The 23957-nt window shown below is 41.2% G+C and overlaps 1 protein-coding gene across 7 annotated transcripts in view; it reads left to right on the top strand.

Annotated features, from left to right (window-relative positions):
- Positions 1-23957, top strand: part of AKAP13 (A-kinase anchoring protein 13) — a 219313-nt gene that overhangs the window by 161300 nt on the left and 34056 nt on the right. For 6 of the 7 annotated variants that reach the window (XM_068410072.1, XM_068410075.1, XM_068410073.1 and 3 more), the window contains 6 exons: positions 3266-3402; positions 9959-10305; positions 13470-13523; positions 17012-17074; positions 19547-19730; positions 21004-21112. In XM_068410072.1, coding sequence (XP_068266173.1) covers positions 3266-3402; positions 9959-10305; positions 13470-13523; positions 17012-17074; positions 19547-19730; positions 21004-21112 — 894 coding nt within the window. The remainder of the gene's footprint in view (positions 1-3265; positions 3403-9958; positions 10306-13469; positions 13524-17011; positions 17075-19546; positions 19731-21003; positions 21113-23957) is intronic. The other variant, XM_068410076.1, reaches the window with a different exon arrangement.

Genomic DNA, 23957 nt, shown 5'->3' with positions numbered 1-23957 from the left:
AGATAAGAAAAAAAGCATTTACTTTCATTGAATTATGAATGTTCAAAACAAATAGAGTAATTTGTCAGGGCCATGAATAGTGACTTTGCTTGAACTGTTCATAGAGAGGACACTTCTTGCCTTGTTTTCATTAGGAGCAGGGGTCTCACCTGAATCTCCTTCAGTTTATCTGAGAGACTTGAAAGAAGAACAGGGATTGAATCACTGAGTGTCGATGTGAAATTCAAACCCAATCTTCTTAGAGTGCGGGCTAAGAAGGGATAATGTGGGTGGCTGACCTGGAGGGTTTATTCTAGGTAGAAGTTCAAGCTCCCATCAGAGTGAAATAACTACTTTTTTCTTCAAAAAAAAATACTCCTGTGTTTAGACTAGTCATGAACAGTGAATAGCTGCTTCAAGAGTGTTTTACAGGAGAACCTGTGGTATCACCATGCTGCTTCTTTCCTAATTGTGTCCTCAAATCCCTTGTCTCTTGATATGATATTTTTACGCTTCAGGCAAGAGTTACTGTGCTCCATTTGGCTGGAAAACGACATGTGCTTGTTTGACTTGCCAAATACACAATCACAGAGTCGTATGGATTAATATTAGATAGATACTAATTTTCTAAAGCAATATCATACTGTAGAAATATAATATTAATTATGTAATCAGGTAGGCATATATACATAAATATTAATAATTATAGTAATACGTGTCTGTAACACAAGCACAGTGAGGTGGGTTTTTAAGTTGATTAATGTGCTTTCTGATCAGACTGAAGCAGCAGGAAGATCTCAGGCTCCGCAGGTTCTGGCCTTTCTGGAAATAACGTCCTTACTGCACACGCATCCCTCTGGCTGCGGTGCTGTGCGGTGTAGAGAGAGGGAAAGAAAAATCTGGCCACACCAAACAACAATAAAACCACTACCTGTCGTAATGTGGCTGACTTAAAAATACACAACTTGATAGGGAATTAGACCTTTTTCACCTGCTGAATAATCCTACTGAAATGGCTTGTAAGGACAGAGTCCTGAAATCTTAGAAGGTAACTCCAGAAACTGTAGCTTCTCATTTTCTCTCAGTGGTTTTGAAATTAAATGCCTGGAGGAGCGTGGCAGATACGTAGCTATCAGAATGGAATTGGAGGGCTCAGCCCTGTCTTGGAGAACACGAAGCTTTGGAAAATATACGTAAAAGAGTTGCTTGGAAATTTTCTTCCTAGGCCTTTATAATGTAGAATTTTTTTTGCCTCTATATTATGTGTAGAAGTGTATTACCATCATCATTGTATTTTTCACCTGCACCTCCACAGAGAGGAGCAGGTAAGAACAGCTGTGCTATCAGTGCTGCATGTGCAGTGAGCAGGGGATGGATGTGTGACGGGAGTCACAGTCCCCATGTCATGGCAGTGCTGTCACCAGGGCTCGCCAGGTCACGGGTGAGGGAGACAGAGCTCAGCGTTGTGCAATGCCTGTGTGGTTTAAATCAGAGAAAACAAACCCAATGAGCTAACTCAGAAAAGAGGGGGGGAAGACCCTCCCCAAACAACTGGCAATAAAGGAGAAGGGAGGGAAAAGAGGGTTTGGGGGGTGTGGGGGTCCCCATCACTCTGCTCCTCATCATCCCTCCCTGCCGCTTCATCTCCTCTGTCCTTCAGAGGCTCCTGGAGAGCCTTTCGCTGCCTCTTGTGATTTATTATCTGGGCGAGGTATCCATCCCTTGGCGCATCTGGATCGTCCCCGCTGATTTTCCACTGGAACGTGGCTCAAGCCCCTTTGTTTTTCAGTCTGGGCTGCGGACACACTGTGCCGGCTGCCAGCTGGACAGCCGGCACCCTGGCCTGCTCCCTTACAGCCTCTCCATCTCTTCTTTGCTTTTCCCTTCTTTTTTATTTTTTTTCCCCCTTTCTTCTTCTCTTCCCCCTCCCTTCTTCCCCTCGATGATGGAAAAGCAGTTCAGATTTTCCAGGTTTACCGAAAGGGGAACAGGACTGGGGAGCAGCCGCCCGGCCTTCAATAAGTGCTTTTCCAATTCTCCGACATGTGGAAACTCCTCTGCAGGGCAATGGGGTTTCCAACCGGTTCCAGCTCCCCCATGACCAAAAAGGGGGCAGCCCCACTACCATCAATAAGTTCACGTTATTTCCTCCGACAGTGGCTTGCTCCCATCAGCTGGGCTGTGGATGGGTGTTTGATAGCTGCTGTCAGGCACACGTTAAGGATGGGGAAGGGAGAAAGGTAGTTCCGAGCTACCCAAACCTGTCATCATTGCATTGATGTGTAAAGTTGATGTAGCCAAGGATGGAGTTTGTCAGGTGTAATTTAAGAGCGAAACGACATTTTAGTGCCCTGGTTCCTCTCCAGGGAGCTAAACATGTTTTGGATCTGTTTAGTTAGAGCAGGTTGCAAAATAACACCTTTCTTTTTTAGAAAAAATACTAATAATCAGAAAATATTTTGAGCTGGGAGAAAAGAATGTTCAGTTATTGCCAAAATTGTCATTAATACCTTTGCCTGAAGGCTGAACAAACGAAATGATATACAGGCATTTTTTATGCAAATATATGTCTGTTAAGGTTTTTGGAACGGAAGGGATTTCTCAGTGGCTGTAGTCTGTTTCTGTGCCGCTGACCACCCCAATGCAAACAGCTGGAAGCATTTTAGAAAAAAGAGATGCAATATCCTTATATTTCAATGTCAGGAGCTATGAAAGCTGAAAATTTTTTAAAAAAACACTTAAGTTTTGAATCTTAGAAAAGTAAAGGTTGTCATGGAAGTCATACTAGTGCTTTTTCAGTGAGGAGTATAGGAGGAAGAATGAAATAATCATCCCAATATGCATTAAAAGCACCTTGGCATTTAGAGGGAGTTGATTGTTTAATTGAGAAAGAAAGCAAATATTGTAGAGTTCTATTTCTACATTTTTTGAATATTAACCTAATTTTGCAGTTGCTGCAATCAATGGGACACATCCTGTTACGCTCAGTGTGGGGTACCTGATACATAGCATATTTATCAGCCCCTCAAGCTACAAGCATATATGGCTGTTTAATGAAGACTTTCTGTTTGCACCATGTTCTTTGATGATGCATTAAAAAGGAGTTTTAAATTCTTGAATAAATTCTTTGAAAATTTGCAGGCATGGTTTTGGGAGGTGAGCACAATTTGTAAAGCTCTGTTTACTGTAGGTTTTAAATCCTTGAATTTACTGAGTGTATGCGAGTTGGATGTATGGATGCTACAGAAAGCATCACACCATAACTCTTTCTTCTTTGCTCCTGCAGAATGTGAGAACTTCTTGGAGGATGGGCTGAGTAGCGTCTGCGCCTCGTCACAGGGTGTCCTTAAAAGAGAGTCCGGGAGCGAGTCTGACCTCTTCCCCTTGCCTGGTGATGGAATGGAAGACCTTGTCTTTGGAAAGGTAGGAAAGCCTGGTTGGGATATGGTTAAAAAACAAAGCTCTAAGTCCTGATTCAAAAAACCCGTACTGCAAATGCAAATCATCTTGGTTTCTCTGGTGAGTTAGAAACCTGGAAGCGATTACCCTGGAACGGAATAGATGGGCAGGATCTGGTACTCTCTTCAGATGCAGGAACACGAGGCATGTATTTACTTGCAGCAGAATTCCAAAAACTGTGCAGCCCCTGATGTTAAAAAGATGAAAGCAATTTTGACTGTCCAAAAGTAAATCAGGCGCTAGAGAAACAGATGAAAAGGTGGATTTTCTTGCAAGGTCATTAGGGATTGCACAGATGGTATGAAAGCCGTCTTTAACTAATGTAACAAAGAGCTTTTCTCCAGCAAACGATGAGCTCTGCACTGACACCTTCAGAATCATATTCTGTAATTCTCAGAGGAACCAGTGTTTTTCTGTAACTCCCTGGATAGGAAGGAAACACTCACTCTAAATACTTCAGGCCAGTTCCAATGAATAGTTTTGTTTCCTAGGCGACATACCTTTAATGCCTTTTTGCCTGTAAGTAGAAGGAAAGCGTTTTCAGGTTTGCTTAAAATCAACAGGAGTCATTACTTAGTCATCCCTCTGCCCTTTGTGTTGCTCATGCCTGAGAAGCGGAAGGAGGAGTGGGTGAGACCCGAGACACAGAGTCAGCCTCCTGAACCGAGGATGCCTCCCTTGAGCATCAATCTTTTGCTGTCTGTGTCAGAGCAGCCTGAATTTATTCGGAGTGTGATTAGGTTTTGCTTTTTAAGAATAGTCTTGGTGGTAATTTGTATTCTTCTTGCCATAAGTAGATGGTGACAAAGCACCCAGAAAGAACAGTGATGCAGAATCAAAGAGGAAGTGAACCTTCCTCAGAGCAGCCATCACGTTGGTCTCAGCTCCATCAGCTCACATGCTTAGGTTCAGCTCCAGCTTACCTGTTTGAGCAGGCATGGTTCCTCCTCTGAAAAACTAAACTTTTGGAGTAGTTTTCACACTTGCTTTGAGAGAAATATATTTAATGAAACAAAATTCTGTTTGCTTAAATCAAATCAGATGATGGTGAATATTTTCCAGCAGGACAGGAAACACCATAGCCCCGGCTAAGTGATTTCATGTGCTATAAATGAACAGTAAAGTCATCCTTAATGCATGTGGTAGGGCACAGAGCTCACCAGCCTCACCCTTTCCCATCTTACTCTCAAAGTGATGCAGGACCCTGATTGTGAGAATATAAGGCTGTTTGTCAGAACAGAAGACTGTCTTCAATTTTCTCGTGTAGAGTGGCATGAATTACAACAGCCAACAGCCATTTGAGCCTGATTTAATGCTCGTATGGGGATGCGTGGGAGAAGAGTGCTGTGGGAACACAGTGAATTTTATATTGTACAGAATTTTAGCTTTTTCCCTTTCATACATGGAAAGTCTCCTTCTCCAAATACGAGAAAGAAAAATTAAAACTTAAAAAGAATAGGTAGTGCAATGTAGTAAGGATGCTGCAGGGGAAAGGAGGAGGTGGTGGGGAAAGCAGATCTTCAATTGCTGGTGGAGAACAGGCAGAGGGAGGAAATTATTTTCTTTGTAGAAAGGGAATTTCTTAATTTGGCAGCCTTTGCATTGTTCTCATTATGCGGTGGATTGCAGACGTTGTCTACAAATGGGTTCAAAAGGTTCCTGAGTTGAGTTTAGGAAGTTATTGAAAGCTAATCTCAACCTCAGTCGCTTTTTTTGTCTCTGCTTTGCTGACTAACTTGATTCCTTGTCTCCTTTCTCAGTATTTATGAGAGTACCTTTTCTACAGTTAAAGTTATTTCTAGAAGGACCAGAGACACTAGTCTTGTGAGCTTGTTCCTTAATTCAGTCTTTTTTTAGACTACTGAGCCCAGCTAGTAGAAATGCAAGCTATAAATATTTTTAATAACCACTAAAATAAGTGCTGGATGTAATCTTTCTTCTGAAAAATATTAGAAGATGCATGTCTTGGTTGGATTCAGTTAGTTATAATCCTATTAAATAGTGCCATTTCCATATCACAATGGGAAGAGAGAGGATGTTTATGGACAAAAAGAGGATCTCAAACCTTTCAGTATCATGATTATTACTATTATTACTAGACCTGTTCTTGTTTCCCCATTGTATGGAGCAAGAGTTGAACTTTAATCTGTTAGAGTTGTTTTTGATTGTATAGCTCACTCTTCCTCTGTTAACTGCTTAATACATTAAAAGAAATTTAGGAAGAACAAGCCATTGTCTGTCCGGGGTTTTTGGGCTGCTTCCATAGACATCACTTGAAATTCATAGATTTTTAAGCCCTGGTTCTATCCCAGGACCATGAAGAATTGGGGTCTGTGGGGTCACAAAATCTGCAGGTCCCTTATACTGTCCCTGGTGTTTGGTGCATGCTCTCCTTACCATCTCCTTGCCGTCTGCTGTGCTTCTCTCCTCTTTTTTTTTTTTTTGGCTCTGAAGGACATGTGCTGAGTAACATGAGCTGACAGGTTCAGAGAGCTTTAGCACTAAAATCTGACTTGTTTTTTCAGACTTCAGAGGCTGTTGCTGAAATCCAGAAATCGCTTCCAACGTGAAGTCTAAGGCTTCAGCAAAATTTTTTTTTTTTTTTTTTTTTTTTGCATCAGTGCTTCATTCCCATGTCCTCGTCATCCTACTTTTGCTTCTCCGTCTCAGCCAGCCATCTGGGCAGGCTTTGCAACACCCTCCTTCTTGAATGATTAATGCTGCATAAGGTCATTTCTCACAATCATCTGGCAACGTCCTGGGGCGTAGCCCATACGCTTTGCTCATCTTAACTTTTAACCTGCCACCGAAATTCAGCGTTACTGAGAAGTTTTTTAATATGCCTCTTGGGAAATGATTCAGACGAAAGGCCCTTGGGAAGTCAGAAACCCACAGATCATTGTCAGAGGAAGGGGTTGCAACCCAGCCTCTTGAATTTTGTTTAATTTCTGCCTTTGTTTTCATTTGCTCCAGGAAATACACAAATCCATAAATATTTTGTGTTTATATTTTCAGAATTATTGTTTTGCTTTAAAAAAAAAAAAACCACAACACAAAAAAAACTAACAACCATGCAAAAAAAAAAAAACCAAATCCAAAGGAATAAAAGTTTGAAGAGAGAAGCTTTCACCAGGGGAAGACTCCTCCACTCCAAATCATAAAAATTATGATAGATAATTAATAGGAGGCCACTCTTGAGGTTAATTTTAGGGAGCCTGGAGCCATAGGCAAATCCAAATAAAAAATGACTCTACTAGGTTATATATCAAGCCAACCAAAGATGTTGACTCCTTTAGTGTAATGATATGCCAAATAAACTTCAGGATCCCAGGGTTTAATTCTTTTAATCATATTTTTTTTTTAAAACACTGTAACACCTTTAATGTCTTTGTCACATGGAAGATCCGGGGACAGAGTAAGTTTGTGTCTCAGCACTTTGTGTGTTGTCATCATGAAAATGATTGAAAGAACATTTTAATTCAACTTATCAAGACCTCCTACAGATGGAGGGATTTAGTTGAAGTTATCTTATACCCCCACCATCCTAGTAATTTCTTTTATCCCTATTCATGAAGTACATCCGTTCTTTCTTAGAAAACTGACTTTTTATGCCTTATCTAATTTTTTCTTGCTAGCTTCTCACTAAGTACTGTTTCTGAGAGCAAAGAAAATGTCCATTAGCTCATGTCTGTAAAGGCTCTTTTCAGCCATGAGTTTTATGGTCAACAGTTAAGGGTTGAACTCATTGAGGTGCAATGCAGCAAGCCAAGCTTGAAGAAAATTACTATTTCTTTAATGTTTCATTTTTCCTATAGAAAAAGAACACATTAGAGAACCATTTCTGTTCTGCAAACAGGGTATTTTCTTACTCAAATAGGATTAAAGAGCAATGCATATTTACTGGCACTTGGCCAGATAGCTAATTTTTTGCAGAGGTGGCTACAATACAGCTGTTTCTTAGATGTGTCAGCCACACTGGGCGTTTTGCAGACAGAGTCCTGGTCTTTCATATTAACTATTTTGCTTTGTTTAAAAAAAAAAATCATTTAAATGAAGGCAGAATATTTTTAGAGGAATAAGCATGGGCCACAAGTTCAAGGGAATTGTTTCTTGTGTTCTTTAGTCAGTCTGATGCTCAAGGTAAAAGTTAAAATAGACCAAATATATTTCACATTTTTCAGATGTCTCTTTGAACTGCACTTTATGATAGAAACCCTAAATCTTCCCTGCTAGGGAAGCATTTTTTTGTCCTGCATATTAAACTGGGTAAGTATTCTCATCTGGGAAATAAAATTTCCTCTTTTTACTCTAATTCCTCCTTAGGTAATTAGATGTACTGCACTATTGTTGCTAGATTTGCATCCAAATTTAATGTTTCCAAACTATCCCATCCTTCCACGGTACAGCTGGCAGTTACTCCTCTCTCCTCCTGCTGTGCTGCCCTAATGTCGAACAGTATTTTCCTGCGTCTCAGAAAAGCAAAGCAGACTGTTTCCTCTACTGAAGGAGCATTATCCACATAATGACTACTTAATTTGTCTGGATTTAAGCAATTCAGTAAGCTCTCATCATGACTCACACAAATACCAGATTATCTTGAATAATGTCAAACGTCATCAAAAACTTTACAGGGCATCCATTTCAGTTCTCTCTTGTTTTAACCTACAGTTCCTATTTGATTATGTGTCAAATCCAGTACTTTACAGTGTAAGTTTACTAGTAAAGTATTTACACAAATTCATCATTAATATTTACATTCCTTACCATGAAATGAATGCTTTTGGAGGGATATATTTTTAGTGTGTTTTTTAATATTTTGTGTTTTAAAGGTATATTGTACTTTGGTGTTGTGCTGTGGATGCTGTCTTCTTTTTTTTCCCCTCTTTTTTTCTTTGATGGATGGGAGAGGGGAAATAGTGGGACAGCATTTATTTAAACCACCTTAGGAACATTATTGTGTACCTGTAAACTGAAATAAGAATAAAAAATCGTCAAACTTGAAACAGGGCTTCCCTCTAAATAGTGAAATATTTGATTAGAATAGTTTTTGAACATCTTAGTTTCTTTTTATTCAGTTTAACAAGAAGCTTGTTTCTTATAATGTTGCCCATCAAAAAAGGCACAGAAAAGCAAAAGTGTCTGGAGCATTTAACGCTGCTGGGCTTGAACAAAGCCAGGGCGGCAGGATCCGAGGTGAGGGCTGCCGTGGGGCAGCCCCACTCCCGTTCATCCTGCCCTGCGCGGGTTTTGATGCCTGTCTCTCCCTTCTGAGAACGGGATTTTGTAGCCTGTTGTCTTCTGCCAAATGTGAGCTGGCAGCCTGCAGCTCCTCGAGCCCTCAGCTTCTGCCGAGACCCACCGAGCCTGCTATTTGAAGACAATTAATTGCTATGGCTTTGCTGAGTAGTCCATTATATATGGTCTGACAGATCATTTGCCTATTATTATTTTAAATGATACAGCATAGGACTCGGCAGGAGAATAAATGGAAACTTGCCACATCAGTCCCTGGGGGCAAACACCATTTCAGACTGAAGGTGATGTCAGAGATGCTTGTGTTTTTTTTTATTCTAGCCACGAGGAACACAGAATACACACAGGCTCTTCTCGGGTATGGTCAGCATGTGGCCTTTGGCCAAAGAGAACCAGTTTGGCTTCCACCTATTGCTTTTGGAGCAAACTAATCCAAAAAATTGCAGTATGACTTGAGACCTGTAATACAGGGTGGCTGATCCTGCGGAACGATATTTTTCAATTACAGTTGGATTTGAAAAATGCTGCAAACCCTGGCATTAACTTTCTGCTTAATGGAAAATAGTGGGGGACGGGGATTTAAGCTTTTATTTCTTCTGTTTGTTTTCTGCTATTGAATAATTATCCCTTTTGTGCTGCATGATGCAGTATGTTGCCTTTGAGCTCTCGTGGCTGAGAGCTACAAACCCATCCCAGGTTGCACAGGAGAGGCTGGAGTTTGTCATCAGGAGTCATTAGGACCCAGTTCCCCATTAATCTCTCTCTGTAAACCTTTGGCGGTTTTATGGCACCTTGACCGATAACAGGTTTAGCCAGAAATGGTGAGAGGAGCAGGATTTGCTGTGGATGAAATGTGGAATTGGAGGGAGGAAAGGCAGGCAGAGGACCTGAGCTGCGAGCCCAGTGTTATGGCAACCAGGGACTTGTGGGGTGGAAGAGATTGCCCTGCAGAGCATTTCAACCTCTTTTGAAACCAGAGCAAAAAGTCTCAATTCTATGATGGTTAATTTGCCTCATGCTGTCAGCTAGGAAATCTCTCAGCTTGTGTGAAATATAAAATATTTGCATTTATTTAAAATGTTAAATGTATTCACTTCATTGGAAGTGTTCAAGGTCAGGTTGGAGGGGGCTTTGAGCAACCTGATCTAGCGAACAATGTCCCTGCCCATGGCAGAGGGACTGGACTAGATGACCTTTAAAGGTCCCTTCCAACCCAAACCAGTCTAGGATTCTGCTTCAGTGTATTTTTAATTTTTCTTACCCACAGCAGCCTGAAGAGGAGCAGTCTGCATGCGATGTCACCAGTTCCAGTTCCTCTGCAGATGACACCATGTCCCTGGAGAGGAACTCATCCCTGGGCAGCGACACGTCCCTTCCCTTTCCGCCGATGGTGAACTTCGTCCAGCCCAAGGATAGGCACAGCCTGGATGGCAGCTGCACCAACATGGTGGCCACAGAGGGAGGAGAGAAGGAAGAGGAGCTGGACAGTATCACGGATGTGCCCACTCATTCCTCCGTCTTACGAAACTCCATGCGACCACTGTCACCTTTCCGTCGACACAGTTGGGGGCCGGGGAAGAATGCCACCAACGAAGCAGAAATAAATCAGAGGAGGTGAGTGAAGAGCTGCTTTGATTTACTTTGCACCCACTCATGCGTACTTATCTAAGCTTTAAGACTCGGCGTGATGAAACAGAAAACTGAGGATGTTACTTCTGATTATTTCTTTTTCACTCAAAGGGGTGAAGACAATCTCCTAATGTATGTTTGTTTTTTTTAAATTAACTTTCAGGATTAAAGTACTTAATACCTACAGTACGCTTGAGCTTTCCAGAGCAAATGGAATTACCTTGGGACAGGTCATCCATTTGAACTGTCACCACCCCCTTCTATACGAAGGGCTTTGTTAAAGGAATTATTGGAGTGTTAAATCTCACTGACCACAAGATAAACATGACCATTATTGCTCTGAATGTATTAAGAGATAGCACGGGCACCAGGGTTTTAAAAAAAGGTGTGGAGGCTCCTCATAGTGGTGAGATGGGTAGTCCCTGTTTCACAGAATTGGTTCCACTTCAGTCTCTCGTGGACAGTAAGTCCCACCTTAACTCATCACCGAGGTCCACGGTGGTGCCCAGGAAGATGAAAAAGGGAAGTTTTCCCATTTATTCTTTCAGGAGATACAAGAAGGAGAGGTGTAACAGCTACATGAGTGTGTAGATGCTGGTGCCAAGTGACTGTGGGAAGAAAAGGTGCTCAGGCCCCCATTTCAGTGGGGAAAAAGATGAAGTAAGGAAGATGCACACCAATAAAGCAGTTGCTGTAAAGTTCCCTGCCGTGCTCTGCACCGTGCAGCATCTGGGCTGCCGGATGCTTGGGGTCAAACCCTGCATGTTCTGAAACCAGTGGAGGTTTGGCCAGTGTTTTTAATGTGTTTTAATGCTTCCAGAGCAGGAATGGCCAGTTGTTTTAGCAGGGTCAGGGTGCTGTATCCTCCCGTCCTGCCAGCATAGACCTGCAGCTTACAGAGGCCGTAAGCCCAGGCGTGCAGCGCGGTGCTGCTCTCCAGGCTGCCTGCTGCTGTGTTTGTGGCCATGGGTCTGCTTTTAAGATAAACGGAGCCATTGCATTTGGTGATGCCATTAAATTAAAACTGGCCACTCACAACGGGTTCTTGGTAAATTGTTACTGACCCATTGGGACAGTCCAGTGAGAGGCAGCAGCCTCCCATTGGAAATATGTGCATCCTTTGCATGTTAGGAGCTGTGGTTATCACTAAAGGAATATCATAGACCCTTCAGATTTTAAAGCCAATGTTGAAAAACATTCAGGAACATAGCAATGTAGGGTGAAAGATATTATTATTATAATATTACTGCTGCTGCTGTTTACCACTGCCACCTTTTTTTGGCTTCATTTCTGGTCCCCGAGTAGTATTTAAATAAATTAAGTAATACCTATCTTTTTAAAGCTACAAAAGAGTCAGCATAAGGTATACATGCAGGTTCATGACAGAATGAGTCCATAAGCTCATAAACTCCTTTAAAGAGATTTGGTTTTAAGTGTAGGACCTGTTATGTAAGGATTTCTGATGGTAGTAAACTGAGTAGCTGGCAATTACTGCTAACACTTAACAGATGGGGTTAAATTCTTCTGCATCAGACTTTGGAGGCTGTTTCTGATATGGGAAAATACATTCATTGTAAACGTAAGAAAATCTGAGTTAAAGGAACATTAATTATTCTCATATGTTCTTAGATACAGCTGCTGCTACATAAGGATAGCTGTGACATAGGTTAATTAGAAAAGAAAAGCTGTGTGGGTCTTTGCTGCTGATTTGGTTCCTGTTTGGTTTTATGTTTCTGTTACAAAGGAATTTGAATTATCTGGGTTTGTTGGCTTTTTTTTTTCTTTGTTCTTTTCATACGTGGCCGTTGTGATGTTGAGATTGTGGTTGCTTAGTGAGCAACAACAAATACCAAGGAAGTGAAGCCCAAACAAGTGACTTTCATACAAATCAGTTAAATTGAGGGTATTTTTCTTATTCATTTATTTCCTGAGCAGTAGATACTTTTCCATTTTAAAGAGGAAAAGCCCTTATTATAACCTGACTTTTGCAAACTTTGGAAGTGAAATAATATGGAGCACAAATCTTAGCTAAGGTTTGTCCTGCTGATGAGCAGGACCTGTGCTGCTCCCACTGCCTGCCACCCTTCGTCCGTGCTCCCTCTCCCTTTCTGGGAATCCCTGCCACTTCTTTGCTTCATTGATGAGCCAGTTGCACTCACTAAATGAGCAGAAAATGAACCAAATAAAGTGGAATTGCTACCAAAACCCAAGGAGTAGAGCTGGGCTGCACAGCTGGGAAGAGGAATGGGGAGGCAGGCTGCACGGTCAGCCAAACTGTAAGAGGTGCCTCCTGCCCCAGCGAAGGACTCACAGCTTGGTCCAGCCCCCATCCACACCAAAAAGTCTTTCCCACAATGGTGGGGATAGCCAAGTCAAGCTTAAATAGAGCTGCTGATGCAGGACGCAAAGAGCCTACGGAAAAAAATCAGGTTTTGTAGGATTTGGTCTTTTTCAGTGTGACATGTTTTCTGTTTGTAAGAGAGATGAGCATAGAAATTTGTTCACATAAAAGATCAGAAAAAATGTAATCGTCTTAAATGAAATGTGAAAACACGCTCAGTTCCCCTCCGCTTCCCCTCTCTCCTCAAATGCACTTCACGGATAATCCTCATGTCTACATTTTGCTGTTAAAAATACAAAGAAAACTAACAAGGCTGCCACAAAAGGATGTTCATCCTTCAGTTAATTCCTGACATTCATAGCGGATTTGAAATGCCTGTCTTTCAACAATGGCGCAGTGTTTTTAATGTTCGGGTCCGAGGAAAGAAACGCTGGCATTTTTCACTGATGGATTAAGCGCTGCAAAACTGGAGCTGGTGTTAATCACAGTTGCTAACAGCTTCTGTCACATAGTTTGTCCTTATCTAAATTTCAAGCTGACCTGGCTTTGGCAGCACCTAAGTTGCAATGTGGTCAATACCTGTGAAACCTTCTTTCTGTACCACAAAAACCACCAAAAACAGATTTATTTGTAAAAGAGGGAGAGAGGAGGAAAAGAGAGACTCATTACTTCCTTCAGTATTTAATTTTGTGTTTTCTCTGTATGTCTGTTCCCTCTGTTCATTTGTTGGGGATGTTGTTCCTTCAGCTGCCACTTGTTCGTGTTTTTCCATTCAAGCTGCTGACCACTCTCCATGATTCATTTTCAGTTCAATGCGAGTTCTGGGGGATGGTATAAAGAAGCCTCCCATTCATAGGAGAAGGTACAAAGCCAACTGACGTGACTAACCATTTTGCGTTTGAATGTCTACTAACTCTATACTGTCATGTTAGTAAACCTGTAGTACCTCTCGAAGCGTTGGCGTTAGAGCTGTGCATCCCGCTTGGCTGCTTTCCCTCTCCAGTCTGACCCACGGCGGTTTTTCTGACCCACAGAGCACATGCTCAAACCATTTTCCCAGGATGTTATGTTAATAACTTGGAGAAATCTCAGATATCATTTTGATGGCCTTTGCCATGTGTAAGATTTAGAGTTGTATTAAAATAATTGTTTACCTGCGAGCATGTGTATAATTTTGATTTAAAGCACATCAGAGACTCCTGCCAAGACTTTCAGGACGGGCACCTGGGGAGGGGATGCAATAAACCTGATCTCAGAGTTGGAGAATACTCTGCAGATCTGCAGCTGGTTGAATTAAATGGCTTTAATTTTGCTCTTTTGCTGTTTTTTAAAACCATCTTTGTAAAAAATAGATAATAAGTATTTTTTTTACTTCCATGTGTGTTTTTTTCTTCTATATAGCAAACTTTCAGTTCCTCATTCATCATGCAGATATGCATTTTCACTCATGTAACCTTTGCACTGTACATTAACCTATAAAATAGGACACTTAATTTTTGACACAGCAGACATATGGACTGGTCACACTTGCACATTTTTAGGCTAAGACAAAGAGAAGTTTAACCTCTCCCTTTCAGTGGTTCGACCTCTTCTCATCTCCCACAGCCTGCTACCTCTCCTCCCGTGGCAGGTTAACTCAGGATTTTCATTTAAAAATGAGTGGGGTTACACGTGTGTGTGTGTGTTTGTGTGTGTAAACAAATTACCATATTTCCACATATGAAAAAAATGTTACCATGATGTTATTTCCAAAAAAGTCACCATGCCTTACCATGCATCGGCATAAATGAAGCCATATGAGTAGTGCTGTACAGTTCAGGAGAGGACTTTAAAAGAGAGAATTTAAAAAAAAAGGGGCACAAGAAAGAACATGCTTTTTTACTTCTATGAAGCCACTTTATTTGCATCACTGTGCTCTGAAGGAAGCAGTGCAGTGCTCGTTCCTCAGCTCATGCAAATGAACATCTTTTTACCCATTGTCTGTTAATGGTGACACACCTCCTACAGAGGAGCCTTGAGTCATAATATCCTGAAACACTGAGCTTACACGTAAAGCAAATGTCTCAAATAGGCAACCTAAAATACCTAGTCGTATTGGAAATGTGTGGTAATTCTTTCATAAGCATTCTCTGGATTTTTTTTTTTCTGGTCTCCCAACCATTTTGGTATCATCCTCTCTAACCCCAGTTGCAGAGCAATGGTATGAAACTAATTCCAACAGTTTATGCTCTCCCACGAGGCTGATGTATATAATAGCTCTTTTCCCCCCCTCCTAAGTCATCTTCTGTAAAGGGATTTTGCATGCTATGTATTGATCTTGTTCGGTTTTTATGGTGTTGTCAAGAGATTGTGGGTGGTTCCTCAGCAGGATTGTAATTCTGTAAGACTGCTTTCCACAGCCCTTGCCAAGAGATCTTTATCTTTCTCTGAGACCTTCCACCACTTCCAGGCTTTCTCCTACATGTATGCACGGCTCCTCTCCTTCTCTCCCTCCTCTTTTCTGCCTCCCTTCTCTGCAGTTTCAGCATTCGTGATTGTCACTACAATACAGCAATGGGTCATTGCTGTGTATTGTTAAATGTTACATCATTTCTTTAATGAGGAAAATCCTCTCTCCTTCAATTCTTAAGTGACCACACAAGAATTACTGACTTTTGCAAACAAGTCAACACCAGTGTAGCTCCAAGGGTCCACCAAGCTCAGTAGTCTCAGAGCCACGAGCAGATGGCTGGGGGCAGCATGAAGAGAGTAAGCACGTATGAATATTTTCCTTGGGATACTTTCTCAGCCTCCATGTAGTTTCCACTGGGTGGGTTTTACTGACCTCCCTGTGGGGCTGAACCCAAACCTGTGAGTGCATATTGAGATGTGTGATGGAGATAGGTTTACTGTGGCCAGGACTTGGTTATTTTATGATCTCAAGGAAGTATTTAGTCCCCCTGTCCCTCACTAGTACTTCCCTCTGCCACCATGGTTTAGCTGGATGATGATTAAGTACTTGAAATATTGGCATGTTATGGGAAGGTACATCTCCATGAAGAATGCTTATGGTACTGTGCTGAGTGCTGCTGGTGAAGCACACCTGGAGCTTTGGAGCACAAACCACAGGTACTTCAGGTGTGTCCTCACCCAATTAACATCCTTAATAAACCAGGTAGCAATTTTCTGAACTCCACCATTGAACATCAACCATCAAACCCTTCCTCAATGTTTCCAGTGTTGTACTGTGTGTGAAAACTATACAAAGACTTGGCATGAGATGATGCAGCCAGTGGCTTTAAACCTTCCTCTGTGCCCTCTGAGGTTTCTAGCACTCACAAATCCTGGCCCAGGGATGCTTAGACTTGTGCTGCCCTTTTCGTAGGCTCCTGGCCTGGAGCAAAGCATGCTCTGGCCATGTCCTCTCCTTGTGTGGATCGCAGGCCAGGGGCTGGGAGCAGGACCTGTGCGGTGCTGCTCTGGCAGATCTGTGCTGATGCAAAATTCCCTTCAGACGACGTTTGTTTCCTGGACAGCTTTTCCAGGATTTAGGGGTCCTATGTATGCCATAGCTGACAAGAAGATTGATTTCTCTGTGGCTGCAAAACCTGCAATTGAGCCATGAGCTGACAGAGAAAAAATAACAAAAGCGGTATTTAAAAGGACAACCAAAATATTTGCATTCTGTATTTGCATTTCTTATGTCTTTCGTGATACAACTCGGGACTTTTTTGGGGTATGGGAGCTGAAAGGTTTTCTAGTTAAAGTACTCTTTGAAGGACTCTGATTTTATCCCAAGTTAATAGTAAGACAAGCCTGATTTTTTCTTCCAGCCTCTTTCACTGATTTGCTGTGCAGCATTTAAGAACGTAACTCTCCTCTTATTTTTCCCAAGTGTAGCCTGAGGTTATTAATGCTTGTATGGAGGAGACTTAAGCGATTAAATATATGTAAGGAGTTCTTTTTCTGATCTGGGGATGAGAGGTACCAGAAAAATACTAACCATTACTAGCACAACGGCCGTGTGTGATTACTTACGCAAAATTGGCTTTGGTGTGTTCCAGCCTTGTTTTCCCCAAAAACATCCCTCCCCTCAAGGAGCAATTTCTCCAGTACATTGCGTACTTGCCGACGGGATCAGTTTGGGGGAAGCATGAGCTGTCCTGCTACCTGTTCGGTGGTAACCTCGGTCACTTGGGGTGCTCTGATGTGTTCTGACAGCCAGAAATATATATTAGTTACTGCATTATTTCTGAGTTTGGGGTTTTTTTTAAGATATGCAAGAGTAAGAGTCTTTTAACATTCTCCTGTGCCGTAACAATCCAATAATCACAGCCCTTTTCCTTTGTTTGCCTCTTTTGGTGTTCCTAGTTTGAGCTGGTGTCCCTCTGGTGTACAGTTCATTGCCATGGGTCCTGACTTTACTTGTAGAAGGTACGGTATAAGTAAATGTGCAGCAGCAGCAAAGGAGCACTGCAAACACCCTGTCGTCAGCTTTTCCTGCATCGTCTTTTCCGCTGCTGCTCTGGCTGAAGTGTGCACGTGTTTGTTTGCTTCATCTGCTTTTTCAGCCATTAGTCTTGGGAATGGGTCTGCTGAACTGGGGTGCAGGTGAAGGTGGTGGCTGCTTTTCATGGGCCTCGAGCATTAAAGAAGCTGCACTGTTGGTTTGAGCTGCTCTATTCTGTGATGATTTTAAGGCGTGTTTTTTCCACAGCAATGATCATAGCGATAATTGTGACAGCCAAAGAATCAAAACGAGAGTTAACGTGATTCAGCACCGCTTTGTTCTGGATGGATCTCATACAGGATTTAAGTTCATACAGACTTGCTCTTTATAAATTGAAAGATCTAGCCTCTTCTTCAAAGAGGCTAATCATGTAAAACTTTCCCTGAAAAACTAATCTGATAGCCACAGATGAAAATTTCCCAGGCACTTAGAGCTTGCATCTTCTGTAGAAAGTCCCAGAGTTGGGATTGATGCTTGCAGGTCAGATCTTTACCTGATATTGCATATTAGCATAACTGGAAGCCAGTCTCCCAGATTTTATAGCTTCTGATTTCTTCTGGCAGTTCTTGCTGGTTGTGGGTAGAACTATTAAACTCTTTTTCTGAAGACTAGATGTTGAGAAAGAAGTCGATCTGGCCTTCCTATTACAGACCTAGTTACATCTGGTCTATATACCCCAACCAACAATTACAGAGCAGTATTACCAACTGATGAGTATTTAATCAGCTATCTAATATTTGCAGTTTGTTTGTGTTACAATAAACGACATTATTTTTCTTCTGTACTGTATAGTGTCATTGTTATCACTTTGGAATGCAAGAAAAGTATGTTCCTCTCTTCTAAATAATCAACAGAAATGGGACTGATTTCTTGTGGCAGGTATTTTAGAATAAACTATAATGCCTTGCTGTTGACACATTGTGCAGTTAAAATCTTCCTGAAGCAGATTAAATTGTAAATACCTCAGTCTTCTTTCTGATTAACTAACATGAAAAAAGTCTTTTAAAAAATTAACTAAATCTTATTTAAGGTTTATTGCAATTTTTGCTTTGAAGATGCGTATTTATCGGCCACTTAATGCTTCTGAACGAATGCAGAACATTAATCACTGCTATGCAAGTCTACCTGAATTTGAAGGTCCTTTTGCTGTTTAAATAATCTGTACAATCTATAGTGTGTTTTCCCTTTCATTTGCCTATTTGTTAGCTTGTTGGCCACTTAGATGTCATGATTAGCCTGAAGTTGGGATGTATATCCAGGGTACGCCTTATTTCAAGCCAGCAGGACTTTATGTGCGTAAAATCAAATGTTAGCTACAGAGTTGTGCTAGAGTACTGGGAGATGAATCTCTAACACTTGCACGTTAACCCAAACTGGCATTGCAGTGGGTTTATCGATGCTTGGGGCATGAGGAACAGGAGGGTCAGAAGCAGAATATCAGGGCCAAGATATATTGGATGGAAATAGTCACATGTGAAAGAGGTGCTGTTTTGTACAGGTGAGAAGAGAGTGTATTAGCCTTTTTCTGTAGAGGTCACTTGTCTGTCAGCAGCTTTCTCTACAGAGATTGGCCAAGCCTTTTATTAGTACTAATTCCGAAGCAAAAGTTTGGTATTTTGTTTAGCTTTGAGTGATTATGTGTGGCTCCATTGGACAAACAGCTTCCTCAGCAAATGATATAATAGGATTGATTGGCTGATGGAGACAACATTTATTGAATTTAAAAAAAAAAAAAAAACACCCAGGGAGAAAAGGAAAAAAGAAACCAGCTTTAGCAGAAAGAAGGGCATTATCAGTGCCGGAGCTTTGTGCAGTGGCAAGTGCTAAATAGATTGAGAGGATGTGTCTGCAGACAAACATTACATGCAGCCCAGAGCTGATTTTGTGGCTGCTGGTAGGGGTGGTGGTCCAGGATAGGCAGCACCGTGCTATACAAGGTAGTTTAATTTGGGTGGCTTTATTCCCAGGCAGAACCTAACAAAAAGCTAACAAAAGAATAAGTAGAAATATCAAAATCTTTAGAAGAGGTGTTTCTAGGTTTTTCTGTGCACCATTCAACGAGAAAAAAAAACCCAAACAAAACAGTGGGAAAGCCCTTTGACCAGGCGTTTGAATGGTCCTTCTCAAGCAACTACTGTGTCTCATTAGAGGCACAAAGATGGTGCTATATTTGTTATGAAAAAAATAGAAATCCTTCCACTGCTATCTGCACTTGATCGTTGAGAAGCAGCATGCTGAGGAATGACAGCAGCGTTACCATGCGCGTTAACTGAACACATTATCATGCGGAGTTCAGTTAATAACTGCTATGTGTTTTACACTTGAAGGTGCAGTGTGCTGAAAGATGCCTGTCCCTAAGAGTTTGTCAGGATCTAACCTCCACGGTTTCTTTTCAGTTACAGCCTAGAAGGCCTTGCTGGAGACTCTGGTGAGAACAAGAAGCCCTCTACAAACTTGGATGCTTCTTCATTGAGCTCCAAAGAGCTCAGACGGAGTCCGCTTGCCAGCAATCAGTGCGGGTCCCTGGTCTTGCTCACTGAAGAACTCGAGCAAGGGGAAATTGGAGACTATGAACACCAGGTAAAGCTGTCCAACTGTTGTTAGATTTCTAGAAAATGCTATGTCAATGTTTTGAAGTAATTTTCCCAAGTCACAGTTTCACTGTGAAGGCTTCCACCCTGTATATATCATATTACTGAAGTCTTCCATCTTTAACACAGAGGAATTTCCCGTGTTAAGTTTGCTACTTGGTTCTTTGGGGCAGTGTGGTTGATGGGTGAAGTCTTAGGGTGGAGAACAAGAAAATTCCCAGTTTTCTTCCACCAATTGCAAGAGTAATCATGGAAAAGTTATTAACTTTTTAGCGTGGATATAGTGATACTATCAATCACAGGTGTTGTAAGGCTTCCATAATTAATGCTTGTGCTGCCTTTTGCAGACCTGAAATACACACAGGTACCAAGTAGTAATTTCTCTGTTAAAGTTTCCAGGTTTATTTTCATATCGTAGGAGGAAAATAAAGATATTTTTCTTTCATAAGTGTAACCAGAATCAAAAGGCTCATTATTATAAGCAACAGTTAAGCAAAATGTTAATCGCATATGAAGAAAACGTAGAGCGATCTCTCTAGAGCAGAAGTCTGTGATAGCTATAAAGGACAGATGGGCCACAATATTATGAGAGTCTCTGCTTATTTTTATTACAGAAGCAATTACAGTCTTAAATACTATAAATACCCTGGATTTCTGAATTTGAAGTTTCAGCCATAGTATTTTCTGGTTTCATGCCAGAATCATTGGCCAGCCAGTCTGTTTACCTTGTAGAGTCGCTGCTGTTCATCAAGGCAGTAAATGGGTCTTACAAGATCTGGACTGCAAGAGCTATTATGTCAAGACTCTCATGACTTCTCTTGCTTTCAGGAATGGCATTTTTGGGGAACACACTGCTAAGCATCAGTTTTTTTACCATGTTGAACCACAGTCTAGTTATGCTGAGGAGTTGGAATTACAGCAGTAATTTCAGTGGCCATCAGACAATTAACAATATCCATCCTAATAATAACCAAGTAGTATCTTGCAAGAAAATCAAGCAGCCAAAGTCTTTTTGTTGCATAATTAGTTGTCTTCCACTTAAAAGACAAAACGAAATGTTGCATTTCACCTGTGTGACACCACTTGCATTTTTTGTGGTCCTTGCATTTCTCACCTATTAGCTTATACAGGGATCGTTTCAATTTTCCAGTTTGAAAGTGAGAATTTCAGTAAACATTAGCACTGAACTGTGTGATCTGTAGTTGGGATGGTGCTGTTGTGCTTGACGTATTTTCTCAGTGTGGTTATTTTCTATTCTGCAGGTGAATCAGACATCACAGACGCAAGGATTTAATTTCTGTTCTTCCACTGTTTCGTCTCCGCTGACCAAATCAATGTTTCTAATGTCAATTAGTAAACCAGTGGTGGACAGTGAGTAACACAGTTTTCCCTTATCCTTATCCATTCTGTCATCTGTATTATTAAGTACATTTTGCTACCTTCCCAAGGCAGAACTTGCTAGTACCTGCTCTTGCTTTCTTATATCATGTGAAATACATGTTTCACTGCTGCATGGAATTGCAGGTGGAAAGGGAGGAATTATTCAGTCTAGATCCATATTTTGTTCTTCCCAGCACATCCCCAGTATTTCTAGTTCTGTTGGGTTTCTTTAGTTTGTTTTTTTTTTTTCTTAATCAGACTACTGGTACAAAAACTTATGATTTATTGAGTCTGTTATTTAAAAAAAAAGTTTGAATTTTGCATCCTTTCAGAACTTCTTCCTTTGATGTTGAGGTAAATCCCACTTGCAATCTTATTTTCCTGCTTCTAGTTTTTTTGGAAGTTGATATATGGAAACTTGAGAATCCATGTCTTGGTCTCCTTGGGGGAGTTTGTGGCTATTTATTTTGAGTTAAATGTTTTGACACAGTTGGGTGTAATTTATTGAATCTCATTCCTGAAGAAAATAATAAAAGACGAAATAATAAAAGGTGAAATTTTTCAGTTTACCTTAATTGAAGTGATAACAAGCACTTGATTTTGCAACTTCACGGGATTGATTCATTCAGCTGAAAAAGTCAATTCAAAAGGCTGCAGCTGGATGTGCTCGGGAAGGGCCGCGTCCAACCCAAACCATTCTATGATTCTATGAATGAAGTTAAAGTTTTCCTAGAATTCACCTCTATGAAATCAAGGATTTTTTCTTGCATAACTCTGAGTTACATAACCCAGTTCGTCAGGTCTGGGACACTAGAACAACTCCTTTGAAAGGCAGTCTAAACAAAATTAATGCATGAATCTTGCTAAGAATTCTTCAATTTAAATGCCTTTCATTGGGTCCCTCTAGGTTGTTCTGCTTACATTGGAAAAGCACGTACATAATTCTAGTGAAATTGCCTCTAGGCGATTAGCTTTTATGACTAATGGCTGAAGGAAGATTTCAGGGGAGTTTGCTTTGCATTGCTTGCATTGCGTTGGATATTCCTCAGATGATAGTATTTTTATATTCTGAATTCAGTTTTGGAGTATGGTATCAGCAATACAAAGAATTCTCTTTGTGTGTGGCTGAAAGGACATGTTATATTCAAAGAGAGTAATAATTGCTACTTCTTTCTCTTGGAAGTTTAATGCTGATAAACTCTTCAGCCTTTTTTCCCTGTTGTGCAAGCCAATTGATTTATCCATGCCTTGGAATGACTTGAAAGTACCCAGAGGTCTCTTCCAACCTGATTGATTCTGTGAATACATGTGCTGAAGAAGTTTAATGTAGATGCTTAATGTAGGACCCTTAGGTCAGAGCTGTCCCAGGGGCAGAGTTTCCCCAGCCATGTCCCAGTCATCTTTCCCAAGAACACACTGGTGTACCATGTGAGCGATGGGTATCCAGCAACCTGGTATTGGTTAGGTCACAGCTCAGAGCTTTCCACCTGTGCTTGTGCGATGAGAAGATTTGAGAAATACAGCCCCTGGGCATCTCCGTAAGAGGCTGTGTAGCAATTTCAGTTAAGAGTTGCTACCTGGCTCCTACGTCTCTTTTCAGAGAAGATTGTACGTACAAAGAATTGTTGCAAAGCCACTGCTATGTGATAGCTGCTCTTAAAAACAAATTATTTTTAAACAGGAATTACAGTAAACCCTTTTAATTTGCAAACTTTGCAGCCGAGGGCATGAACAAATAGCAGGGCTTCCTGGAAAAGTGCATAGTACTGAAAGATAAATATAACTTCACAGACTGAAATAAGCAGAAGGCAGAGCAGTAACATCTGAGAAAAGATGGTTGAACTTGTCATTATCCTGCTGATAAAGGGGGATTTGATGTGACAGACCGATTGCCAAGGTTGGCACTGTCCGGTAGATGTCTACCAGGCAAGGACAGGAGAGGGTGCAGAGGGGCTTTACTCGTGTTTAGGCAGTTTCTTTAAATTAAGCACTGTGAGTTTTAGAAGGTGGCAGGAGAAGAGATACTTGTTTTTTCTGTTTTATTTTGGAGAAGAAAAGAAAGGAAATTTAGGTCTCTCCATTTTAAAGCTGGAAGCTTTTAAGGGCATAACATTACTGAAATGGTGTTGTTTTTTTTAGAGGTAGAAGTGTCAAGAACCTCCCTAGGTAGATAAAGTCAACAGTCCAGATAAAGTATCCTTGCTAGACCCAGCAGCTTTGGTGTCAATTAATTGCAAGAAGCACCCTTAAACGAATACCTTGAGTTGTTCTAGTTTGATTCCCTGGCAGTTACTCCACTGAAGCAAATGCCCTTTGTCCAGACATCCACTACGTTGTTGGTGTTCTGTTTAGGAAAATAACTGTTCACATGTAAGTCTTCAGAAAGAGTTCCTATAAAAAGATGATAGCAAAGATGAGAAATCCTTGAACCTCGACTTATGCATGCAGTGAGACCTGCACCCTCTGAAACCTGCATCCTCTGCAATCTGCATGTTCTCGATTCTTTGTTTCTTGTGCCTTTTCTGAAGCCAGCTGGTTTGCAGATATTTTCTTAGCTTTGGTTTTAGTTTGCTTTGACCGTTTTCCTTTCCTTTTTACTATTAAACGCATTTTCAAGCATGCTCTAATGTCTGCTGTTAACCCACTTCTCAGCCCAGGGCCGGACTCGACCATCGAGACGAATCTCCTTCTCCTTCAGCATCTCTCCACTCATTCCTAAGTCTAAAACTCTCTTTTCTATTGGCTCTTCTTCCAGTGATGAGGAGGAGGAGTTGGATAGTAAGTAATCATTTACTGTGCGTTGCAGCCATTATGGGTGGAAACAAAGGGAAAGCTG

The sequence above is a fragment of the Nyctibius grandis genome, chromosome 11, assembly GCF_013368605.1.
Source record: "Nyctibius grandis isolate bNycGra1 chromosome 11, bNycGra1.pri, whole genome shotgun sequence".
Classification (NCBI taxonomy): domain Eukaryota; kingdom Metazoa; phylum Chordata; class Aves; order Nyctibiiformes; family Nyctibiidae; genus Nyctibius; species Nyctibius grandis.
This window is presented reverse-complemented; position numbering and strand designations above follow the sequence as displayed.